The 21,817-nt window shown below is 34.4% G+C and overlaps 1 protein-coding gene across 4 annotated transcripts; it reads left to right on the top strand.

The window, feature by feature from the left end:
- The first annotated feature begins 8,852 nt into the window (after positions 1 to 8,852).
- Positions 8,853 to 13,745, top strand: LOC126595712 (transcription factor bHLH68-like). Of its 4 annotated transcripts, none has more exons than XM_050262033.1 (9): positions 8,853 to 9,475; positions 9,786 to 10,170; positions 10,775 to 10,840; positions 11,090 to 11,155; positions 11,530 to 11,595; positions 11,812 to 11,874; positions 12,129 to 12,173; positions 12,563 to 12,607; positions 13,087 to 13,327. In XM_050262033.1, the coding sequence occupies exons 1-9, from the start codon at positions 9,177 to 9,179 to the stop codon at positions 13,141 to 13,143; spliced, it is 1,092 nt and encodes a 363-aa protein (XP_050117990.1). In that variant the 5' UTR covers positions 8,853 to 9,176; the 3' UTR covers positions 13,144 to 13,327. The 4 variants fall into 4 exon arrangements, with proteins under 4 accessions (XP_050117990.1, XP_050117996.1, XP_050117981.1 ...); XM_050262017.1 differs by lacking the exon at positions 13,087 to 13,327 and adding an exon at positions 13,353 to 13,745 and having other exon boundaries at positions 8,856 to 9,475; XM_050262039.1 differs by lacking the exon at positions 12,129 to 12,173.
- The last annotated feature ends 8,072 nt before the right edge of the window (positions 13,746 to 21,817 follow it).

Raw genomic sequence — 21,817 nt, 5'->3', positions numbered from 1 at the left:
GGTTAAGGTTGAACTGATCAGTGTCTACCTAATCAGAAAACTTGAATATGTTAGACATAAAGAAAAATAAATTATGTTAGGGTACTTGATAAGACAGAGCAGCATCAAAAGAAAAAAAAAGGAAAGACATGTATGGAAACAATTTAAAATATGAATGAACAAGGGTCGCTGAAATTGGCGGAGACCTCTATATATTAGTGTTGAAGGAAGTTAATGTTTTATCATAAAATTAATTAGTAATTACAGTGAATGATCCAAACACATCCTTTCTTTCTCTTATGTGATATTTTTCTTGTAGTGTCTTTGCGGTAGTTTTTTGGTTTGCAAGGTTTAGCCTTCACGAGTGTTATATATCTTATATATGATAGATGTATATGAGTTCCGTTGCTGAAGAGTTATATTTGTATTTATGATGAGTTTGTAATTGAAGAGTTGTGATGTTTCTTTGGGTATGTGTGATCTCTTGTTTCTATGCACTTCAGGTGATTAATTTCAAATTTGGTTTTTCCTAAGTAAGGTTTGTTATAGGATAATGCTAGGGAGACCAAATTTCTTAAACTAAATTTACAAACCAAATAATATGGTTGTAGATGATTGGATTATTAATTAAGTGTCGATTAATATGCCCGTTTTTTATTGGTGACACATAATTTGGTGTAAAAAATTTAATCTCTCTAGCATTATCCTTTATTATAAGGTTTGTAACATCTTAGTTTTGAACATGTCTTTTTGTTAACCATGAAAGTAAACTTTTTCTACATATCAGTACCAAAGTAAAAAATAAGGGGAAGTTAAATAAAAATCGTAGGGTCTTAACCTGTATACATTGCAAAGTGAAAGTTAATACATATATCAACCGAATTGTATTCCATTTACAGCATCATTCGTAGATTATCTTTGCAACACTTCAGACAAATTTGAAATCATTAAGTCATTCATTTTTAGTGAGAAAACTGACAAACATAGTTCTATAAGGAAACCCTAAACCATTAATCTGGTTATATGGTTTCAGATTTGAATGATTTTTGATAAATATGATCTTTGAGGAAAAACCTAAGAAAAGCCTAAAAGATAAACAATTTGATCGTCAATACATTATACAAAGTGTACCATATAAAAACATGTGTCCAAAGTTGTGTATAAAAATAGTGTCATATATATATATATAGGGAATTGTTATTAGCACTCAAAAAATCGTATTATACACTTCTCACAATTGTATTTTTCTTTCTAATTATAGAAAATTTAGAGTGACAAATGAGATTTTTGAAGTGTTAATAACAATTTTCTCTCTCTCTCTCTCTCTCTCTCTCTCTCTCTCTCTCTCTCTCTCTCTCTCTCTCTCTCTCTCTCTCTCTCTCTCTCTCTCTCTCTCTCTCTCTCTCTCTCTCTCTCTCTCTCTCTCTCTCTCTCTCTCTCTCTCTCTCTATATATATATATATATATATATTGTGGAAGGCTAGTGGAATTCCAAATTCATATAGAACAGCACAACAGGAGAGATTCTTTTTAAAACATAAAAGTTTTATCGTTTCAAAGTGTTTGTCTTCATTGTCATAGATGGGGGATTTGCTAGCATTACCTTTTGGGTTATAATTTACCCTTACATTACTTATTCTATAAGATAAACTATAAATCTAGGGATCCTAACTAGGAATTAAGGGATTAATTTTAAGAGATTATAAAGCATGTGTTGAGGAATCCAATGATCAAGCATGAGCAAGATGAAACAAAAGAACACATCCTTTTATGGGGTTAATATTCGACTTCAAGGAAACGACATGCCAAGTTTCAAAAATGTCGACTACATTAAGCAGTTGTTAATTAAGCTATGAAATTAATTAATCTGTATGATATAAAACCACATGCATCTACTCACACTATTCATTCAGCAATATATTGCCTATACTAGGCCAAAAAAACAAGACAAAAAATATAGAGGTCATGATGATCATGCATGAATGGTGAGGCATATGTCGCCGCAATGGGGAAAATTGTTCTATTATTACTAATGTAAAGACTGATCATCAGAAGTTACAAAAGAATATCCACCGAGTGTTACATCACAAGTGAAATTTGAAGTCCTAATTTTATAGGAAAAGATTAATTAATTAAACTAATTATAAGTTAATGTTATGAGAAAAGTTAAGGCATATAAGATAAATCATTAGGTATTATGATTAGTTAATTGCAATCACTCATTTCTGTATATGCATGTGCAGTCCTGTTATTAAGTAATTTGCAAGAAAACTTGCATATACATTAACGATTGACAATCATTCATATACTGTGATATTCAATATGACGTGTAAATGTGAAAACTATATAATCAAAACTCGTAGATAAAGTATATGATATTACATCAAATTTGAGCCACAAGTTCACATATCTTTGCCAGCCCTCAATGTGCCAAGACATTCAACCTTTTGGTTTGAAGAATAATCAAAGTGTAGTACTATATCAGTATTACGCAGAGAAGCATATGAGGGAGGGAGGGTGAGGACAAAGGGGAAGTGTTTGTTCATTGTTTGTTTTATCGTTGGTCGACATTGGAGATAGCCAAAGACGAAAAATAAACAGAGAAAAAAGTGGGGGTGATGGAAAAGACAAGACGCCCCCGACAAAGATTATGGCAGTAAGAAAATAGACACGCCCATTCTCATATGCCCTAATCTATTCCTCAGGCAAGCTCGAGATTTAAGGGTGGTTTGTTTATTTGTTTGTTTGTTGCATTAAAATGCGGTTTAAGGGAATGTATGTCGTGGAATAAAATCATTAATTATACAAGGAGAATAGTTTTAATCTTTTTTTAATATGTTGCGAAGGAGGTGGTTTTTTTTTGCTTTAAAAACACCTAAAGTGCTTTTTGTAAAAAACATCATTTATATGCTCATTTTAGAAAACACTTTAAATGTTCTTTCATAATTCACGCAATTTTTACTAATAATTGTACCAAAAACATTTTTATCAAAATCACTTTCAACCAAATTAAGAACTTTCAAACGAGACGTGGGCTTAAGGTTTTGATGAGTTGGGCACTTCCAATTTCAATGTTAAGAAGTAAGAACTGGTTCTTTACGTTTTTTTAGGGAATAAAATATAGCCTATGGTCTTTGATATTGTATTGTTGTTAGACATCATCACAAGGTCAAAAAATATGTACCATATGTTTATGGACCAGCATACTGTTAATTATATGATTCATATCTTTCTTTTACTTTCATGAATTTGATCCTATATTTTACACAATTGATTTCCATTTGTACATATATATAGTAAGTCTTTTATTGGATAAATGTATATATTACTAATTAAGTAGTTTTGTATGGCTCTAAGGAACATATATACATGCCAGAAAAGTATTGCAACATATATATAAATATGCGTAAATAATTTTTTTGTTAATTTAGTTCAAATGAATAAAGTATGGGAATTGTTTGATAACCATTCAATTTCACCTTTTGAAAATACAAAAACTAAAATTGAAGATACTATTGTTTAGGAATTTATTTGGCTCCTCATTAGATGACAAGTTCTTCCTCAATTCATTATGTGACCAATTCATGGAACTTCATGTTTATGATTCGAACTATTCATATTACAAAATAATTCTATAAAGATCATCATACAATAAATTGATTATCGTTTAGTAGTTGAATTATATAAAAACAAATGGACGAATTCAGTAAAATAATTAGAATGATCTTTACATAGTGATTTATAATATGCACGATTTTGATCATATGCACGAAACTCTGTGACCAAGCAATTTTAGTTTTAATTGATTTTTTTTATAGATGATCTGTACAGAGTGATACATAATATAAACTGTAACATCCCACATTGTCCAAGGGAGTGGATCCTGTAAGCCTTATATGTATATTTTCATCTCTACCTAGCATGAGGCATTTTGGGAGCTCACTGGCTTCGAGTTTCATTAGAACTCCAAAGTTAAGCGAGTTCGGGCGAAAGCATTCCCAGGATGGGTGATCTATTGGGAAGTTCTCGTGTGAGTTCCCAAAAACAAAACTGTGAGGGCGTGGCCGGGGCCCAAAGTGGACAATATCGTGCTACGACGGAGTCGAGCCTGGGATGTGGTGGAGTCCGGGTCGAGATGTGACAATTTGGTATCAGAGTCAATCCCTGGCCGAATGTGTGCCGACGAGGACGTTGGGCTCCTAAGGGGGTTGGATTGTAACATCCCACATCGCACATGGGTTCTACCAGGCTCGAGATGTGACAATTTGGTATCAGAGCTAATCCATGGCCGGATGTGTGCCGACGAGGATGTCGAGCCTCTAAAGAGGGTGGATTGTAACATCCCACATCACCCAGGGGAGTAGATCCTGTAAGTCTTATATGTATATTCCCATCTCTACCTAGCACGATGCCTTTTGGGAGCTCACTAGCTTCGGGTTCCATCGGAACTCCGAAGTTAAGCAAGTTCGGGCGAGAGCATTCCCAGGATGGGTGACCCACTGGGAAGTTCTCGTGTGAGTTCCCAAAAACAAAACCTTGATGGTGTGGTCGGGGCACAAAATGGACAATAAAGTTCTCGTGTGAGTTCCAAAAAACAAAACCGTGATGGTGTGACCGGGGCCCAAAGCAGACAATATCATGTTACGGCGAAGTCGAGCTTGAGATGTGATGGAGTGCGGGTCAAGATGTGACATAAACAGTTTAGATCATAAACATAAAATTGCACTAATTGAATTGAGGAGAAGTTTCTCCTCAATTTTAAGGAGCCAAGTCTTTCTTTACTTTTACGAGTGTTCAAATTTGGCTAGATTTGAGTTTTTCAATTTTTTTACAGTTTTTTTTTAAATTAAAAAATTGAACACTTCGGTAAATAATAGTAGAATAAAGAAAGAAAAAAAACTATTGTTTGTACTTTTAAAATCTAATTGTGCATTCGTTAGTTTTTTTTTTTAAATATAAAAGTTTAGATTACAAATTAAAATTTTGAAATGTCAACAATAATTTCTTAAAAATATGCAATTTATGGTTGTTTGCTTTTAATTTGAAATTCCTCCTCACCTTTGCGGGATTTCCGAGGTAGGGGAGTCCAAATATATAGAATGATAACCCTAGGAAATTGCAATCATTCTCTTGGAAGACCTGAGATTAGGGATCTCCAAACCCTAGATATTGACCTCTCGAAAAGTGTACACTGTGCGAACGTCGGTCGTCTCTATACTTTCACGGGATGAGAGATTTTTCAATATGATCGATACATGTAATGGTATATCACGTATTATTATATAAATAGTAAGATATGTGTGTTTAAAAGTTAATAAATTAAAAAATAAAATTTTTCACCACTTCTATAAAAACACATGATGTATCACTCGTGTTTCGGTCACAATAAAAAATTTCTCCTCACATGTCATCGTCCTCACATTTACCACATTTTTATTACCTATTTAATTACTTAATTAGACAGTTAGGGTTACAGCAATCCTACAAGCAGATAAGGTTTAAACGAATACATCATCCACAATAGTCTCTGTGGGTGACAACAATTCTAGTGATGCCAATGTTAAATTTTGATCATCCTGACTATCAGTTCTGTAATCCTCATAATTAGCTTTGCTATTATTATAATCGTAAACTTCAATTCACAGATAAATTCGTTTTGAACAAAGTCTTTTGGTGGGGCCAATATTCATTTTGAGAAGCTGACTTGTAACATTTTTGCACCCCAGAGTTCTATTTGTTAGATTTTACTAAAACATTATACCATACGTATACCAAAATAAAAAAGAAATATAAAATATACACATGGATGTTAATATACGGATAGAATTACGCGGCTGTATTTTAGAGTGTCAATTACAACATGTCCTAACCACGTATGGACCTATGGTCATCCTCTTTCTTTTTACTTTCAAGATTCGCATTCATTAGAATAACTCTACGAGTTTACATTGCTGATTTACTGACCAGGAGTTAGAACTGGCAGCTGAAATTGGCATTTAGATAAAAGTTCGAATATTAACGTCTGAATTAGGAAAGAAGTTGTAATATATACATATTCCTTGATTGCTTCTTCATGGTTGTCTTAAATATCTGGCCTCTCCTAAATCCGTAACAACAGTACTGCGCGCTGACCGAAATGGAATTTGGAGTTACGTACGTACTAGTAATTCATAAATTCCGTATCCATATTAACCTAAAAAAAGTTTGCAGGAAACACATAAACACAAAAAGAACAAGAAGAGAATTCAAACCATACTTGCAAGACAATCACGAAACCTCTTGCAGTGACTCAGGGTAAGGTGGCTATCTCTCAATAATTCCTACACTAGACAAACTGACTCATCATGCAATGAGTTTATGAGTTAATACCCAACATTCTTTCTTATCATTTAATTAACAGATCATTTAATTAAGGCTATTAATTAATTACTTGAACCCTCACGTACAATTATTAAAGTCCTTTCATTTTGTATTTTTTATAGAACGATATATGGTGAGAGAATAAATTCGTATTGAACTCTAGAATTCACTATATTCAAATCTAAAATATCTCAATTATAAATGATCTTACAAGTGAATAAAAATATTACTAAACGGTAATAATAAGTTAAGAGTTTTATTTGAGAAATGTTAAAGGGGTCTCTCTCATAAGTGGGACTCTTCATAAACTCTTTGTCATATCATATTGGCACAATGTTTTCTAATGTTGGTACTAGAATTAGCGTTAAACTGTGAGGTAGTAGAGAATCCAATAAAATCCCACTTTTGAAAGAAACCTCTTAGCATTTCTCGTTTTATTTTCAGGGATATATTTAAAGGGAAAAAAGGAGAATTCGCATCTTACTTGTGAAACTCATTTCATCGTCCAGTGAGATAATTACATGCGAATTAGGAGATGCCTCTCGAATCCCGCGGAAAAGAAATGCATGATCTCACCCGTATTCAACGAAGCGGGTAATGCCTCGGACCACAATCCAGAAGAGGAATTCACCTTTGTTGGACTTGCATATCAAACACACTCAAGCGAAAAATGGCCGAGAGATTTAGGATCAAGTAACGGAAATTTCCGTTAATTATGACTTAATCATAGGCCAAAACCAACAACGTATTCAGAGATTCGAGACTCAATGACTCATAATTATATTAATCACTACGTCTCTGCAAGTCAAACGACTAATGAATTAATGGACATGATCATATTCCACCGATGAACGCATACCATGCACATACACTTATACAAGTTTTCATTGTGCTCAACTTTAAATGACATGAGTTCTCACCATAAGAGGTAAGTGTTCGTTCACCAAGAAACCCTAACTCTTTCTACTATGTCTAACTTAGTCATCAGAGGGTGGCTCACACCACACTAGTGAGACAAGAACTCACATAACTTATCATTTATTGATTTCATGTCACAATCGATATTTTATGCTTGCATGGAACTTAGTCTCTACATTATTTTGAAATTGAGAAAAATATATAGGATCTTTGCACAAACTTAACTATCTAGTTTTGCAAAATTCATATAAAGTTGAAATTCCATGTCTTTTGCTTAAATTATTTAAGTTGTTATGCTGTTAAATTAATAGAAAACTAGATTTTAATCCCTAAATAAGATGAAGTTTAGAAAATGTCTTATACAAGATTAAAAATTGATTTTAGTCCCTAGACTCTATTTAATGCCAACATATATATTCAATGTCTCTTTTTTAATTTTTAATTTTATGAATTTAAATTTTATGAAAATATTGTAAATTTTAATTCTCATTATGGTAAGCATCTTATATAAGAAAATATTTTCGTAGAGATTTTTCAGTACACTTATGTTTTTGCATATTTCTTATCTACCACTAATTCATTACAATATTTAGGTACGAACATTTTGGTACATTGTGTTAGTATAATATGGTTAGGTATGGACATTTTGGTACACTAATTTAGTATAATATATTTAGGTACCGACATTTCGGTACACTAGTTTAGTATCATATAGTTAGGTATGAAATTTTCAGTACACTTATGTTTTTACATATTTTCTTATGTGTCACTAATTCACTACAATATATTTAGGTACGGGCATTTCAGTACATTAATTTAGTAAAATATATTATGATACATACGTTTTGGTACACTAATTAGAGAAAGTTAAATAAAAATAAAATTAATGAATTAAAATGTGTATAATAATAAATTTAAAATTAAATGTAATAACATTAAATAAGTTTTCTATCAAATATAAAAACAAAAATATAATATGAATTTGAATTAAGTACACATTAAGGGACTAAAATCGATATTCAATCTAACACCAGATTTTTATTAAATTTTAATCTTCTTGAAGGATTAAAGTTTAAAAACCTCTTAAATTAATAATCTAAACCACTATATATTAAGTGAATGGTTGTTTGAACGTTCGTGTGATTCAACTTTTTTTTTTTTGGTCAAAAAACGAATCATGCAAAATAACACACCTTTAGTCTAAATTTATTATAAGTGAATGGTTGTTTCAACGTTCATTTAGTTAAAGTAATATATATGCCAATTCTATGTACGCTTTTTATGATTTCTTAATAAATTTTAATTACCTTAAAACTAACTCACCAAATTACAATACAACTATACATGGATGGTGGATCCCAATTACCCAATGCAGTAAATATACACCTATGATATATGTATATAAATCTTGGCAGATAGGTTGATGGGACGGAGAGAAATATATTGTGTACTCAAGACTCACGCTAGTGAGATCCAATTTTTTGTTACTTAATTAATAGGAATTGCTACGACCTTTTCTGTCCCACTTTGAGATAAAGCAAAAGGAGAGAAAAAGTAAAGAAGAAAAAGAAAAACATAAAAGAAAGGGAAGAAAGAAAAAAGCAGATCAGAGTAATAAAAAAAGGAGCTAACTAGCAAGATAAAAGAGAGAGGAAACAACAAAGACAAAGGCTCTCAAAACTCCATGATTATTCAAATTCTCTTAAAAGCAGGACCTGGGTTTTCCTCTCCCTCTTGCTAGTATACAATACCACTACTACTTAACCCAGTGGAGGCAGAACTCTCAAAGTTTCTATACTTGTTTTGGGATCTTCAGAAAAAGATCCAAAAAGCTAAGGGAGCTGGGAAATCCTAACTTGTAGATAGGAAGCTTGCACAGCTGATTAGCTCTCATTCAGAATCAGAAGATAACGAGAGGCATGAATAGAGGTGGTTGCCAGAGCTCACCGGTGCAACAAATGATGGCCGGAAACCCTAATTGGTGGAGTATCAACAGCATGAGGCCACCAAGTACCCAACCATCTATGAATATTTCTCCTTTCTTTCATCCCCCTTCTCCTCTTCCTCCTAATTTTTTAATCCCACAATTTGCACCCAACAACAACAACAACACTTCCCCCCCTTCTTCAACAATTTCTTCTTCAGGACTTGCCATTCCTTCTTGGCATATTGAAAATAACAACCAGGAGCTTCCAGAGTCTTGGAGCCAACTTCTCTTGTAATTATATTTTCTTAATTAGCACTCCTTTTTATCTCAATACAAAATACATAGCTGCTTAATTTGCATGCATGGACTCAAACTTTGATATTTTGTTATGGGCGCTGTTAAAAGTGTCATTCTGCAGTTCTCTCTATACAATTTTTTTTTCTTTTTTCCTATCAAATTTTAGAATACAAAAATAATATTTTTGAAGTGCGAATAATAACTCTATTTGTTATATATAGATCATCAAATACTTAATTATTAATTTTGATATTTTTTCATAAATCAATGACTTATTAATGGATGTGTGGTTGTGAATTATCAGGGGTGGATTGGTAGGTGAAGATGAGAAAGGGGTAATCATGAGACAATTTCATCAAGCTGCTAAGAAATTGGAAAATTGGGAGGAGCAAATATTAAATAGCACTCAACCTCCAAATGCTCCTGCTGTGGACGTGAAGCAAGAAAACTCAGGAAGCAGCGGCGGCTTTATGTACGGACATCATCATCACGGGAATGATCACATCCAAGATTTTAACCCATCAGCTGCAGCTTTGTCTTCTTTGTCTCAGATTATGCAATCAACTACTCCATCTGCGGCCTCATCTCCTAAGTCATCGTGTGTGACGAGTTTCAGCAACAACAATATGTTGGATTTTTCTAGCAAGTCGGACGTGAGGCATCCACCACCACATCGATCCTCTGATCAGGTAATTAACACTTTTTACATACAAGTAATTAACCCGAGAGAGAGAGAGAGAGAGAGTCCATGATAAATTCTCTTTCGATACGAAAATTACACATTCTTGATTTTCTAGGGTTGTCCAAAATTATTCATTCCTTTTTTCTTTCATATAATTGAACTAGCTATTCTAAATACATGCTTTGAATGTGATGAGCGATGAGCTTAATTTTTTAATCTCAATATATGCGCATTAATATGGAGTCATCAAATGAATTATAATTTATTTATCATGTGGTGCTTTTCTCTTTTCAAGATTTTTTTACCTTTTTCTCTTTAAGTAGTTCATTAAGTCCTTAATATGGTATTGAAATGAATCAGCTTCCGTTTTTCCCGTCAAATAGCCATAAACTGGTTTATTTAGTATCAATTAAAGTGCTAATCGGTTAAGAACTTAATACGGGGTGATCAGTAAAATTCACTGAAGAGTTTTAATTAATATTTATCAATGTACAGTAAAATTCACTGAAGAGTTTTAATTAATATTTATCAATGTACTCCTTTTCTTTGGCAGAAAATTGTACTCAATATTCATTTCTTTCTGTTCTTTGTTCTTTGTTTCTTTTGTGAAGTGTAACAATGGTGGGGCGCTTAAGAGAGCTAGGGTTCAACCTTCTTCAACCCCTACTACCTTCAAGGTAACGCTTACAAGTTACAACTGAACTAATCACTCCCTCTCTCTCTCTCTCTCTCTCTCTCTCACTACTTCTTTCACACAAGAACAGACAGGCACAAACACACACGCACCTGTAGGTGGAACTGTGGAAGTATATAGTTGTCTTTTTCGAATGTCCATTTCTGATCAATCATGATGATTCTTAATCTCTTGTGTTTTAACCCCAAGAGACCTCCACCTCTTATCTATGATAGCTACTGTCTACATTCAGGTGAGGAAGGAGAAATTAGGTGACAGAATTACAGCCCTTCATCAGCTAGTTTCTCCATTTGGGAAGGTATGCCATTGCTCTTCCCCCTCTACCCTCTATCGTATGCAGCCAACAAGCCTAAAAAAAATTGTTTAAGATTAGTGGTTAAAAATGAATTATTGTATATTTTGCACATTACTTATCGAATTCTTACTCAACAAACTTATAAAGTGAACTTTTTATCCTGCACTCTCATATACAATTTTTTCCTTGTACTTTATATAAATTTATACTGTGTGATAATTTTTTAAGTGTCAATAACGATCCCTTATTTATATATACTATTACTACTATACAATGAAGGGCTTTCTCTTCTACCTTTAAGCATTAAAGAAGACATGCAAGCAAAGTATGAGTATGACTTTGGCGGGTTGTGGTGTGGCTTTTTATCTCTTTTGCAGACTGACACAGCCTCTGTCTTGTTAGAAGCTATTGGGTACATCAGATTCCTTCAGAGTCAAATTGAGGTAACCTCTCTCTCTCTCTCTCTCTTTCTCTCTCTCGACAGGGGCCATTTAGTTGGTACTTGCAATTGGCCGTGATGGCACACAACCACACCGTTAAAGTTCCATTCTCTTTAGTTATTCCTTTCAATTAATATTCTCTCTCTCTCTCTCTCTCGTTTTTGAAGTGCTAAAAATACGATTCGTTTCATGCTTCTCTCTTTTCCCCCTTGGATGCAGGCCCTCAGTTTACCTTACTTGGGCAGTGGATCAGGAAACATGCTGCAGCAGCCACAGTCTGTAGTAAGTAATTTAAAAACAATAAACAAAATTGAAAACATGTGTCATCAACCACATGATTTATAATAAATAATTTAAATAAATAGTCTCCCTAGCTTTAATTTGTTTTTTTCTCTCTTCCCCAAGCCACATCTCCACCCCCTTCCTCTATCTTCTTCTTGCACGTGCAAGACTGTATACATAATATTCATTAGGTATATCTTAGCCCCGTAATTGATTGATAATGGTGAATTAATTAAAAGTTTCTTATTAATTAGGTTCAAGGGGAGAGGAATTGTATGTTCCCTGAAGATCCTGGTCAGGTATATACACACATGCTAGCTTTTATTGGACCCATATTTACATCTTGAACTTGGGAAAACCTACAAAGCGATACAACTATGCATGTATTGTCGGAGAGATTATATATTGCCACCAATTTATTTGGACGGGTAATATATTTTTTCAACACGTAATAAATATTTATTGAACTGATAATGTTGCGGTATCTTGTAAGCAACTAAAGATAACTACTGTTTAAAAAGTATACAAAGCCATGATCATCTTTAAAGCTTCGAATCTTTTTACATAAAGATAAAAATGAGAGGAATACATTATCATGTAATATTATCTTATTCATGTCAAACTAATTAATTAGTCAATGCTAATTAAGTTACTAAGGCTTTTGTATTATATGTCGTTCTGATCACAGCTGCTCAATGACAATTGCATGAAGAGGAAAGGAGCTTCTGAGCAGGTATATATTCCATGCATGCTTTATTAACTTTTAACTTAATCTTAATTGTCAACCAAAATTTCACAAAATTACCATTCTAACCCTCTAAAGCTAATAAAGCAAATTTTCTTTTTTTTAGGTGAACCTTTAACTTTTAACTTAGAATGGTAATTTTTGTTTCAGATTAACTTTTAACTTAATCAAAACTGAACTGAAACAAAAATTATGACCAATTTAATAATACATGAACCCAAATTTTCCTTTTTTTAGGTGAACCTCACAGCTATGTACACATAGCAGCCATATTTAAATTAAATTTATTTTTTTTTATAAAAAAACCAACTTCTCTCCTCTTCCTCTCTCTCTCCATCTCTTGCCAGAAAAAGCCTCAATTCCACATACTCCTCACGCTCAACCCCTTCACTTGCTTAAACCACCCAACGAAGAAAGTTCACCAACGGACTACTGAGATTAAAATATGGTTTGGTTTTTTGTCGCAGACCCTAATAAAGAGGATTGTTTTGCTAGTATGGTGGCAATGTTCGGCAGCATATTGACACTTTATAAAATGTGCTCTAGTTTTGTGGATGTGATGAAACGTAGAGAATAAAAATAAAATTTAATTGCACATGTATCGCGTGTGTGCCAGCTGCTTGTATCTTTTAAAATAACGTTTAGCTCATTAATTATATACAATTAACTTTGCGTAATCACAATGAAATTATGCTATACTTAATTAAATGGTTTTCTGGTTACACATTGTTAGGATCCTCATGAAGAGCCAAAAAAGGACCTGAGGAGTAGGGGCTTGTGTTTGGTTCCAGTTTCATGTACCCTCCAAGTTGGGAGCGATAATGGAGCTGACTATTGGGCTCCGGCGCTCAGCGGCGGAGGTTTTCAGTAAATTAACCGTTTGGTGGCCTACTACTACTATAGTTAAGCTAGATATCGATGGAGCTTCATGGAAATGAATGATATAACATCATGAGCAGTCACTCTGCTAAATTCAAAAGGCTGATTGCTCATGATGCTATACAATATTTAGTTAATCTGTACGTTTACATGCGTACGCATGCATGTGTGCTTAAATTTGGCGGGACTACGAAGTCCTTAAACCCTTAATTTTAAGTTTAATTTATCTATCTTCTATTTTGCTTAATTCTACTGCTTGCTGCTACAATGCTAGCTCATGTCTATCCAGTACTACTAACTAGTAGGAGTATTAGCCGTTTTAAATGTTGCAAAGCTCATTTAATTGAATTCTATTCATCATACTTTTAATAGAAATCTTCATTTTAATCCTTAAAAAAGATGGGTTTTAGATTATAACCATATGTAAGATTAAAATCCAATTTTTAGTCCCTAGCACATTTAATCATATCATTTATTAGTTGTATTTTGATGTTTTATTTTATCCTTTTATTTTTATTTTAATGTATTAATTACATTTAAATTTAATTTTTATTTCATTCATCATAATATATTTTAAAGTCTACATTTAGGCAACTAATTTTTTTATAATATATATTCCGATAACAATTTTGTATGTTCTTTATTTAGGTACATTAATACATTTGAATATTTTGGTATATCCATCGGTACAAACATGTAGTTACATTGATTCAACATAATGCATTTCGGTCAATATAATGTATTTCATTACGTACACTTTGATACACACATTTGAGTATCGACTTTTAGGTACATTAATTCAATTATTAGATTTCGGTAAATACATTTAGGTACATACATTTTTGGTATTGACATTTAGGTACATACATTTTCGGTATTGACATTTAGGTACATACATTTTGGTATTGACATTTAGGTACATTAATTCAATATAATACATTTCAGTACATACATTTAGGTTCATTATAATATATTTCGGTACAATCATGTAGGTACAAATATTTCGGTACAAAAAAGTCAATTTTATATATTTTGGCACAATCATTTCTGAACACTTATGTATTTATATATTTTTTTATCACAAATTTTTTTAATATTTTCTCATTTACATTCATTTCTAATTAAAAAAAAACTAAATATGTGCATATTAATAAAATTAAAATTTAATATGGAGAGATTAAATAAAAATACACATTAAATAACAAAAATTGAATGTAAATTTTGATAAAAGTACACTCAAGGGATTAAATTGAATATTTAATCTAGCACCAGTTTTTTTTTAAATTTTAATCTTTTGCAAGGATTAATGTTCAAAAACCCCTACTTTTAACTATATATTATAGTTGTCATTGTTAAGAGTATCAATCCCACATTGGGAAAACGAGAGATCTTGCATATGTTTATAAATAATTGAGCTACTCCCACTATTGTCAATTAGTTTTATGGTGGAACCTCAACTTTTTCGGTATCAGAGCAAGTTGTCACACGTGTGAAACCCAACAACCACACCTGCTCCACGTCACCTGATTTGTCTTATCCATGCGCTAGACTTGAAAATTCGCTACACATGAGAGCAACGCCAGCCATGCTGGTTTCTCGGGCCACAGGCGAGGAGAAAGGGCCCTCGGGCCGGTGGGTGCAGCTCCAGCGGGGACGGGCCCGAGTGAGGGTGGGAGCCTGAGTCGGAGGCCCGTGGAAAGTTGACAGGCCTGGCCCCCGAGCTCGTGTGACGTCACGCTGACGCAAGGGCTGGGTCCGGCCTTTTTATTTATTTTTTTTGTGTCAGGCGCGTGCCCCTCACTCGCGAGTGGGGGCGCGTCGCCCGACATGATTTCAGGGGGATGGCCCGCGCGTCAGTTACCGTTGGGAAGCCACGTGGCTTCCCATGGGCCGTTAGATCCCAACGGTTCTTTAATAAGAACCGTCCGATTTACAACGGTAAAAAAAAAAAAAACTGATTTTATATCAACCGTTCGATCTGAGATCAACGGTTGATATTAATCTGCTTTATAAATTTAAAAAAAAAGAAAAAAAAGTTTTAAAATTAAGAAAAGTTACCGTTGTGACACGTGGCACAATCTGGAGTGTTGGAATTCAAAAATTTTAAATCCAACGGCAGAGATTAATTATTTGAATAAAAATTTAAAAAAATATTGTAAAAAATCCGAAAAAATTGTAAAAAATCTGAAAAAAATTGTAAAAATTTGTTTTTACTTTTCTATAAATACCACTTCTTCTCCATCTACCTTACACCACAATTTCATATTTTCTCAATTACTTTCAATCAAATTCCTATCTTTCTCTCAAAGTTTCAATCCACATTTTTTCCACAAAATTGCTACTGATGCAGGTTCGAATTGGTCGCTTCTTGAAGATGTTGCGTTGTGCACTAGATGGGTTGAAGTTACTCATAATTCCCTTACGGGTAATGAGATGCAATTGCGAGAAATGTGGAGTTTAATTCATACCAAATTTGTTGAGCAAATGAGTGGGAAAAGAACCAAAGAATCGATATCCAGTCGTTGGAAAATACTTAGCCATTCCTTTAGTACGTGGAGAGATGCCTTGACACAAGCTAGTAATAATGTTCGAAGTGGGGCAAATTATGCGGATGAGGTAAGAATATATTATAATTATTTGTTTGTTTCATTTATTTGTTACCTAATTGGTGAGGAATAGGGTAATTTTGTAATCAGAGCCCATAGTTTTCCAATCACTTTGGGTTGTAATTTATTATTTATGTTGTTTCCATTTTATTGAAGTTAGTACTTTATTTAAAGTCAGAGTACATGTATTTAATTTCGTAATATATTTATCCTAATAATAGAATCCTTAATTCATCAAATTGTTCACGTATAATGAAATTATAAAACACACCAAATAAAACTCACCAATTGGAATTACATAAACACACCAACTAAAATTACATAAACATACGAAATAATAAAAAACTCACTACAAAAAACACACCAAATAAAAATACATAAACATACGAAATAATAAAAAACTCACTACAAAAAACACACCAAATAAAATTACATAAACACACCAAATACAAACAAACATACTAAATAAACTTAAGTATCTTCAGCTTGTTTCAATGCCCACTGGTGCTCTATCAAGTCAATTTGCCGATCATTGTGCATAGATGACCTTTGAAGTGCAGTATATCGTTGAATGACCCTTTCATTGTAACGTCCATCCCTTTCTAATGGCTCGTGTTGCACGGGTTCTTCGGTGCCATCATGCGCACAATATATCCGTGTTCTTGAATTGTTCATCGTGTCTGGTTCTGGCTCATATTCATCAACCGCATCATAATCAAACTCATCTTCCACAATCATGTTGTGAAGAATGACGCACGTCATCATGATGGATCGAAGTGACTCTACATCGAACATTCTGGCAGCACCCCTAACGATCGCCCAACGAGCTTGAAGGATACCAAAACAACGCTCCACATCCTTCCTGCACCCCTCTTGACAGCTTGCAAAGTGTTTTTCCTTTGCACTTCGCGGGCGTGGCACTGTTTTGACAAATGTTTCCCACCGTGGGTAAATGCCGTCAGCTAGGTAGTATGCCCCGTCGTACCTACGTCTGTTGACGACGTACGTGACTTTTGGTGCCTTTCCTTGCAGGACGTCGTTGAACACTGGGGATTGGGCAAGGACGTTGAGATCATTTTGAGCCCCCGGAACCCCGAAAAAGGCGTGCCATATCCATGTATCAAAAGATGCCACTGCCTCCAAAATGATAGATTTTGATCATTTTCTGTCCCCATATGCGCCTTGCCATGCACTTGGACAGTTTTTCCACGTCCAGTGCATACGATCGATGCTTCCTATCATCCCAGGAAAACCTCGCATCTCGCCCTTCTTCAGAAGCCTTTGCAAGTCCACGTGAGTAAGTTTTCGGAGGTACTCTGCGGTGTACAAAGATTCGACTGCTCCACAAAACCTCATCAGGGCCTCAAGAATGGTTGATTTCCCCATCCTCGTTATCTCATCCACTTGGTCTGCAGATGCTCCATACACAAGCATCTGCAACGCAGCAGTGATTTTTAGCTCAGGCAGGAGACCCATAACACCACAAGCATCATTCTTTTGCAAAAAGTAAGAATCATGGTTGCAAACATCAGTCATGATTCTGTTGAACAAATGTCGTTCCATTCTAAAACGGCGTCTGAAGTACGTATCAGGAAATGCACTGTTATGGACAAAGTAATCGTCCAACAGCTCTTCACCCCGTCGTTGCCTGCTTCTATCAATGTTTCTTGAACGGTTGGGCCTGCATATCTGAGCAACAGTCTGGATGACTCGACGGGAATGTGAGGCTCTGGCCATTCTTGTTTCATCATCTCTCCTTCTACGCTCCTCATCCTCTTCCATCTCATTTTCGGCTATCTGAAGGTTGAACATTCCTTCAGATTGGTTAAACAATTCCTCCTCTTGCTGATCGATTTCCCACATCATCCTTGATGAAGAAGAAGACATTGTAAGGATGGATGGTGAAGAAGAAGCAGAAATTATGAATAATGAGATAGAGATGTTGAGAAAATTGGTGTGAGATTGGTGAGAATGGATGGTGGATTATATAGACGATTCAGAAAAGGATCGGATTGTAGATGAGGCCACGTGGCATGCCGTCATTCGTTAAAAATCTAATCAAAATCTATCCTCAAAGATTCTGAAAAGATAATGACACATGGCACGATCGTATTGGATAAAAATCTTATCGAAATCGATCTCCAATAATTTTATATTTTCGGATAATGACACGTGGCGCAATTTTGAACGAGTTAAAATTTGATCAAAATCTATCGTCAAAGATTCTCAAAAGATAACGACACGTGGCACGATGACATTGGATAAAATTCTTATCGAAATCGATTTCCAATAATTATCTTTTCGGATAATGACACGTGGCGCAATTTTGAACGAGTTAAAATCTGATCAAAATCTATCGTCATAGATTTTCAAAAAATAACGACACGTGGCACGATGACATTGGATAAAAATCTTATCGAAATCCATCGCTAAATAATTGTTTGTTTTTATAAAATGACACGTGGCGCAACGAGAACGATTTAAAAAATCTTATCCGAAATTACAAATAATTTTATTTTGTATTATTTAAACAAACAAAAAAACTAATATTTATTGCCTATTGCCTGGGGGGAGGGCTCCAAGGGTGGAGATACAAATGGCAATTATTGTTCATTAATGGCAGTTACTATTCATTTAAGGCAGTTACTGTTCAAAATGGTGGATTCAATAGTGGATTGCCAGGGGGAAAGGCTCCATGGGTGGAGTTGCTCTGAGGGGGCATGAACCTCAACTTCTTCAGTCTTGTCACTGGCATAAGGCAATAAAAAAATTAAATATACACATCATAATATGAGTGAACTGGTAATAATATATTTACTACAAATTTCCGTTCTTTTTAAATTAGCTATCTCTTTTGCATAATAGAAAGCAATATATATTGAACAATGTAGATAAATTACTAAAATTCTCTACAAGAATATGTTGAGGTGACTAGAGGTATTGATGTAATATACACACACAGAGACACACACACACACATATATATATATATACACATATTTATATATATTGAATAGTGAAGATATATAACAAAAATTCTCGACAAGAATATATTGAGGTGACTAGATGTATTGATGTAATATATATTCCAAGAGGAAAAGCAAGAAAAAGGCATTCCAAGGTACAAAAATTAACCCATTTATCCCAACATGCGACCCCATGAGAATTCCATCCAACAATAATACTACGGCATTTTTCATGATTTGAGACGTGTCATCCGTCAAATGGTGGCATGGAAGATGGAACATCGCTTTAGCATGATTGGACTTGCTTGCATGTGCACGTTGATCGACATTTTTTTTTTTCAATGATGAACGAATTTGGAAAACGTATAGAACTATAAGTTAGAAGTGGTAATAAATCAATTTTGAAAAAGAATAGTCGTCAAATTAACATTTGATATTTATCTTTTGATATTTCTATTAAAGATGCTTTTAGATGAGTTTTATTTTCCGATTCAAGGGATGAATGATCGATGCAGGAGTTGAATTCTTTGGAATTTTAAAACTCCCCTGCACGGAAAGGGAACTTTTTTTATACAACTTTTTAAAAATCCTTGTTTTATTGCCCCATGATATACGATTTTGTTGACTATAATTGCACAAATAATGCATACACAGAGTTTCTTAACACAGTTGAGAACATTTTACGTATAGTTCCATAAGGTGATAACAGAATATTTTTAAAACTGTAAAGTTAACCAACAAAATGAAAGTATAGATTCATTGGCTTTGTACTTCTCTAGTTTCTCCTAACGCGGGAGTCGGGGTTGGAATTGGAGTGCTCGAAATGTGCAATATATTCTAGTCTCACTTAATTGAGATGGGACAATTGAAAATCAGAGTACGTATAATGAACAGGCTAACAAATCGAAGATTAAATGAACATAAATTTTAGAGTAGTGCTATTCACATACAATAGATAAAAATTAATAAGAGTGTATGAGAGATAAAATAGGTGTATGGATAACACTATCCTAAATTTATTAACTAGAAAGATATTGTAACGACGGCTACAAACTAGAAAACTACATTGTGATTAACTGATTATTCCACAAGTTATAAAGTACCATATTTATAGAGAAACTTAAAGCAAACCCTAATCTTTAACGGGCAAGAAAACATATACTTAGGGCCCGTTTGTTTTGCTTCACTAGGTTTCACTGGACTAGACTGGACTAGCTTTTAGTCTAGTCCAGTGTTTGTTATCATGCGGGGCTAAGATTAATGAGATTAGCTCGGACTCGCCGGGACTAGCAGCGTCACTAGAGGTTCTTAGCTAGAGTCCCCGAAAACCATGGGACTAGCTAAGACTTGCTTCGTTCCTCTGTCGCTCGTCTGCTTCCCTTCGCTAACTCCACCAGAAAACGGGTTTGATTTTTCCAAAAAAAAGCTCGATGACTCCGCCGTTGAATCACCGCGTGTCTTGCCGCACATACATCGGAAAAGCTTGGACTTTCACAACCTCCGCCGTTGAATCGTTGACTCAACACACCAACTCCCCCAACATGTCTCAAATCGTCAGGCTCCAACTCCGAAAAGAGTCTGGGTCGGCTGGATCTTGGGCTTGGGAAGATGACAGTGAATTGACAAAAAAACAAAAAAAAAGAAATACAAAATTGCTCAAGACTTTGGGTCCTTCTTGGAAGCTCAAGTGCATGAGAATTAGAGCAAGTTTCTTCATTTTCTACGACTTGAGATAGGAGGCAGAGAGGGAGAGCGTAGAGAAAGAGGATGAGGGCGGGACTAAGAAAAATGAGGAATAAAAACAGAGGTTGATGGACGGAGAGGTTTCTAGAATTAGGAATAAATTATGAATTAAACTATATAATATTAGAATTTATTATTATTCTGCTTCTTAGTCCGACATTGCACCAAACGCTTCACTAAGCTAGTCCAGCTTAGTCTAGTCTAAGCCAGTCCAACTTAGTCCCTAAAACTAGTCCAGTCCAAGACATTCCGGTGCAACAAACGCACCCTTAATGTGCAAAGAATTCTAATTCTAGCCCACAAAGGAAAAAAAGCAATAATACTAAAACTAATTTTCCAACCGGGATTTGGATCCATTAACAAGGGGCAGTGGGACTAATCAAGCTTAGATTACTTAAGATCTTAGCAAACTTTTCGCATCACAAAATTATCTTTGGGCTGCCAATCACCTTATCTACTTGAGTATCGATGCCCATATTTTGTGGTACCTTTTAGTTTCAGCCCATTTTTGACATTGACAAGTTCTCCACATTCAAGACAAAAACGAAAAAGAAAGCTTTCCGATCTCTTTCACCAAATTCATCAAATTCACTAATCTGGACCTTTAAAATTTGATTCAACAACTAAAGTTATTATAATTTTTAAAAGGAATCTCTATTTTTAGTCGTTTGATCGAATTTCAAGAACTCGAATTAATGGATTTGGTGTAAGGGATCCGGACCCTTTCCACATAATGTAACGGAACGTCCTCCCTTCCATGAGTTTTTGGCCCATTGGGAAGATGGGGAAGAAAAGAGATCATTTTTCTTTGTTTTGTTCCAACTGATCAATTAATCAATCTTGTATTTAATATACCTATCAGCTCGAATCTATGGGACCATAATACATATGCCACATTAAGCACCCTGTATGTAGTTGAGAACATTGATTCATATGTGTTTATCTTTCTCATCATGTTAACTTCAAGGTTAAGGGGCTGGTCTAGTAAAAAGTGAACAAAAGTT

Source organism: Malus sylvestris, chromosome 2 (genome assembly GCF_916048215.2).
Source record: "Malus sylvestris chromosome 2, drMalSylv7.2, whole genome shotgun sequence".
Classification (NCBI taxonomy): Eukaryota; Viridiplantae; Streptophyta; class Magnoliopsida; order Rosales; family Rosaceae; genus Malus; species Malus sylvestris.
The sequence above is the reverse complement of the archived record's forward strand: the minus strand, read 5'-3'. Positions and strand labels throughout refer to the sequence as shown.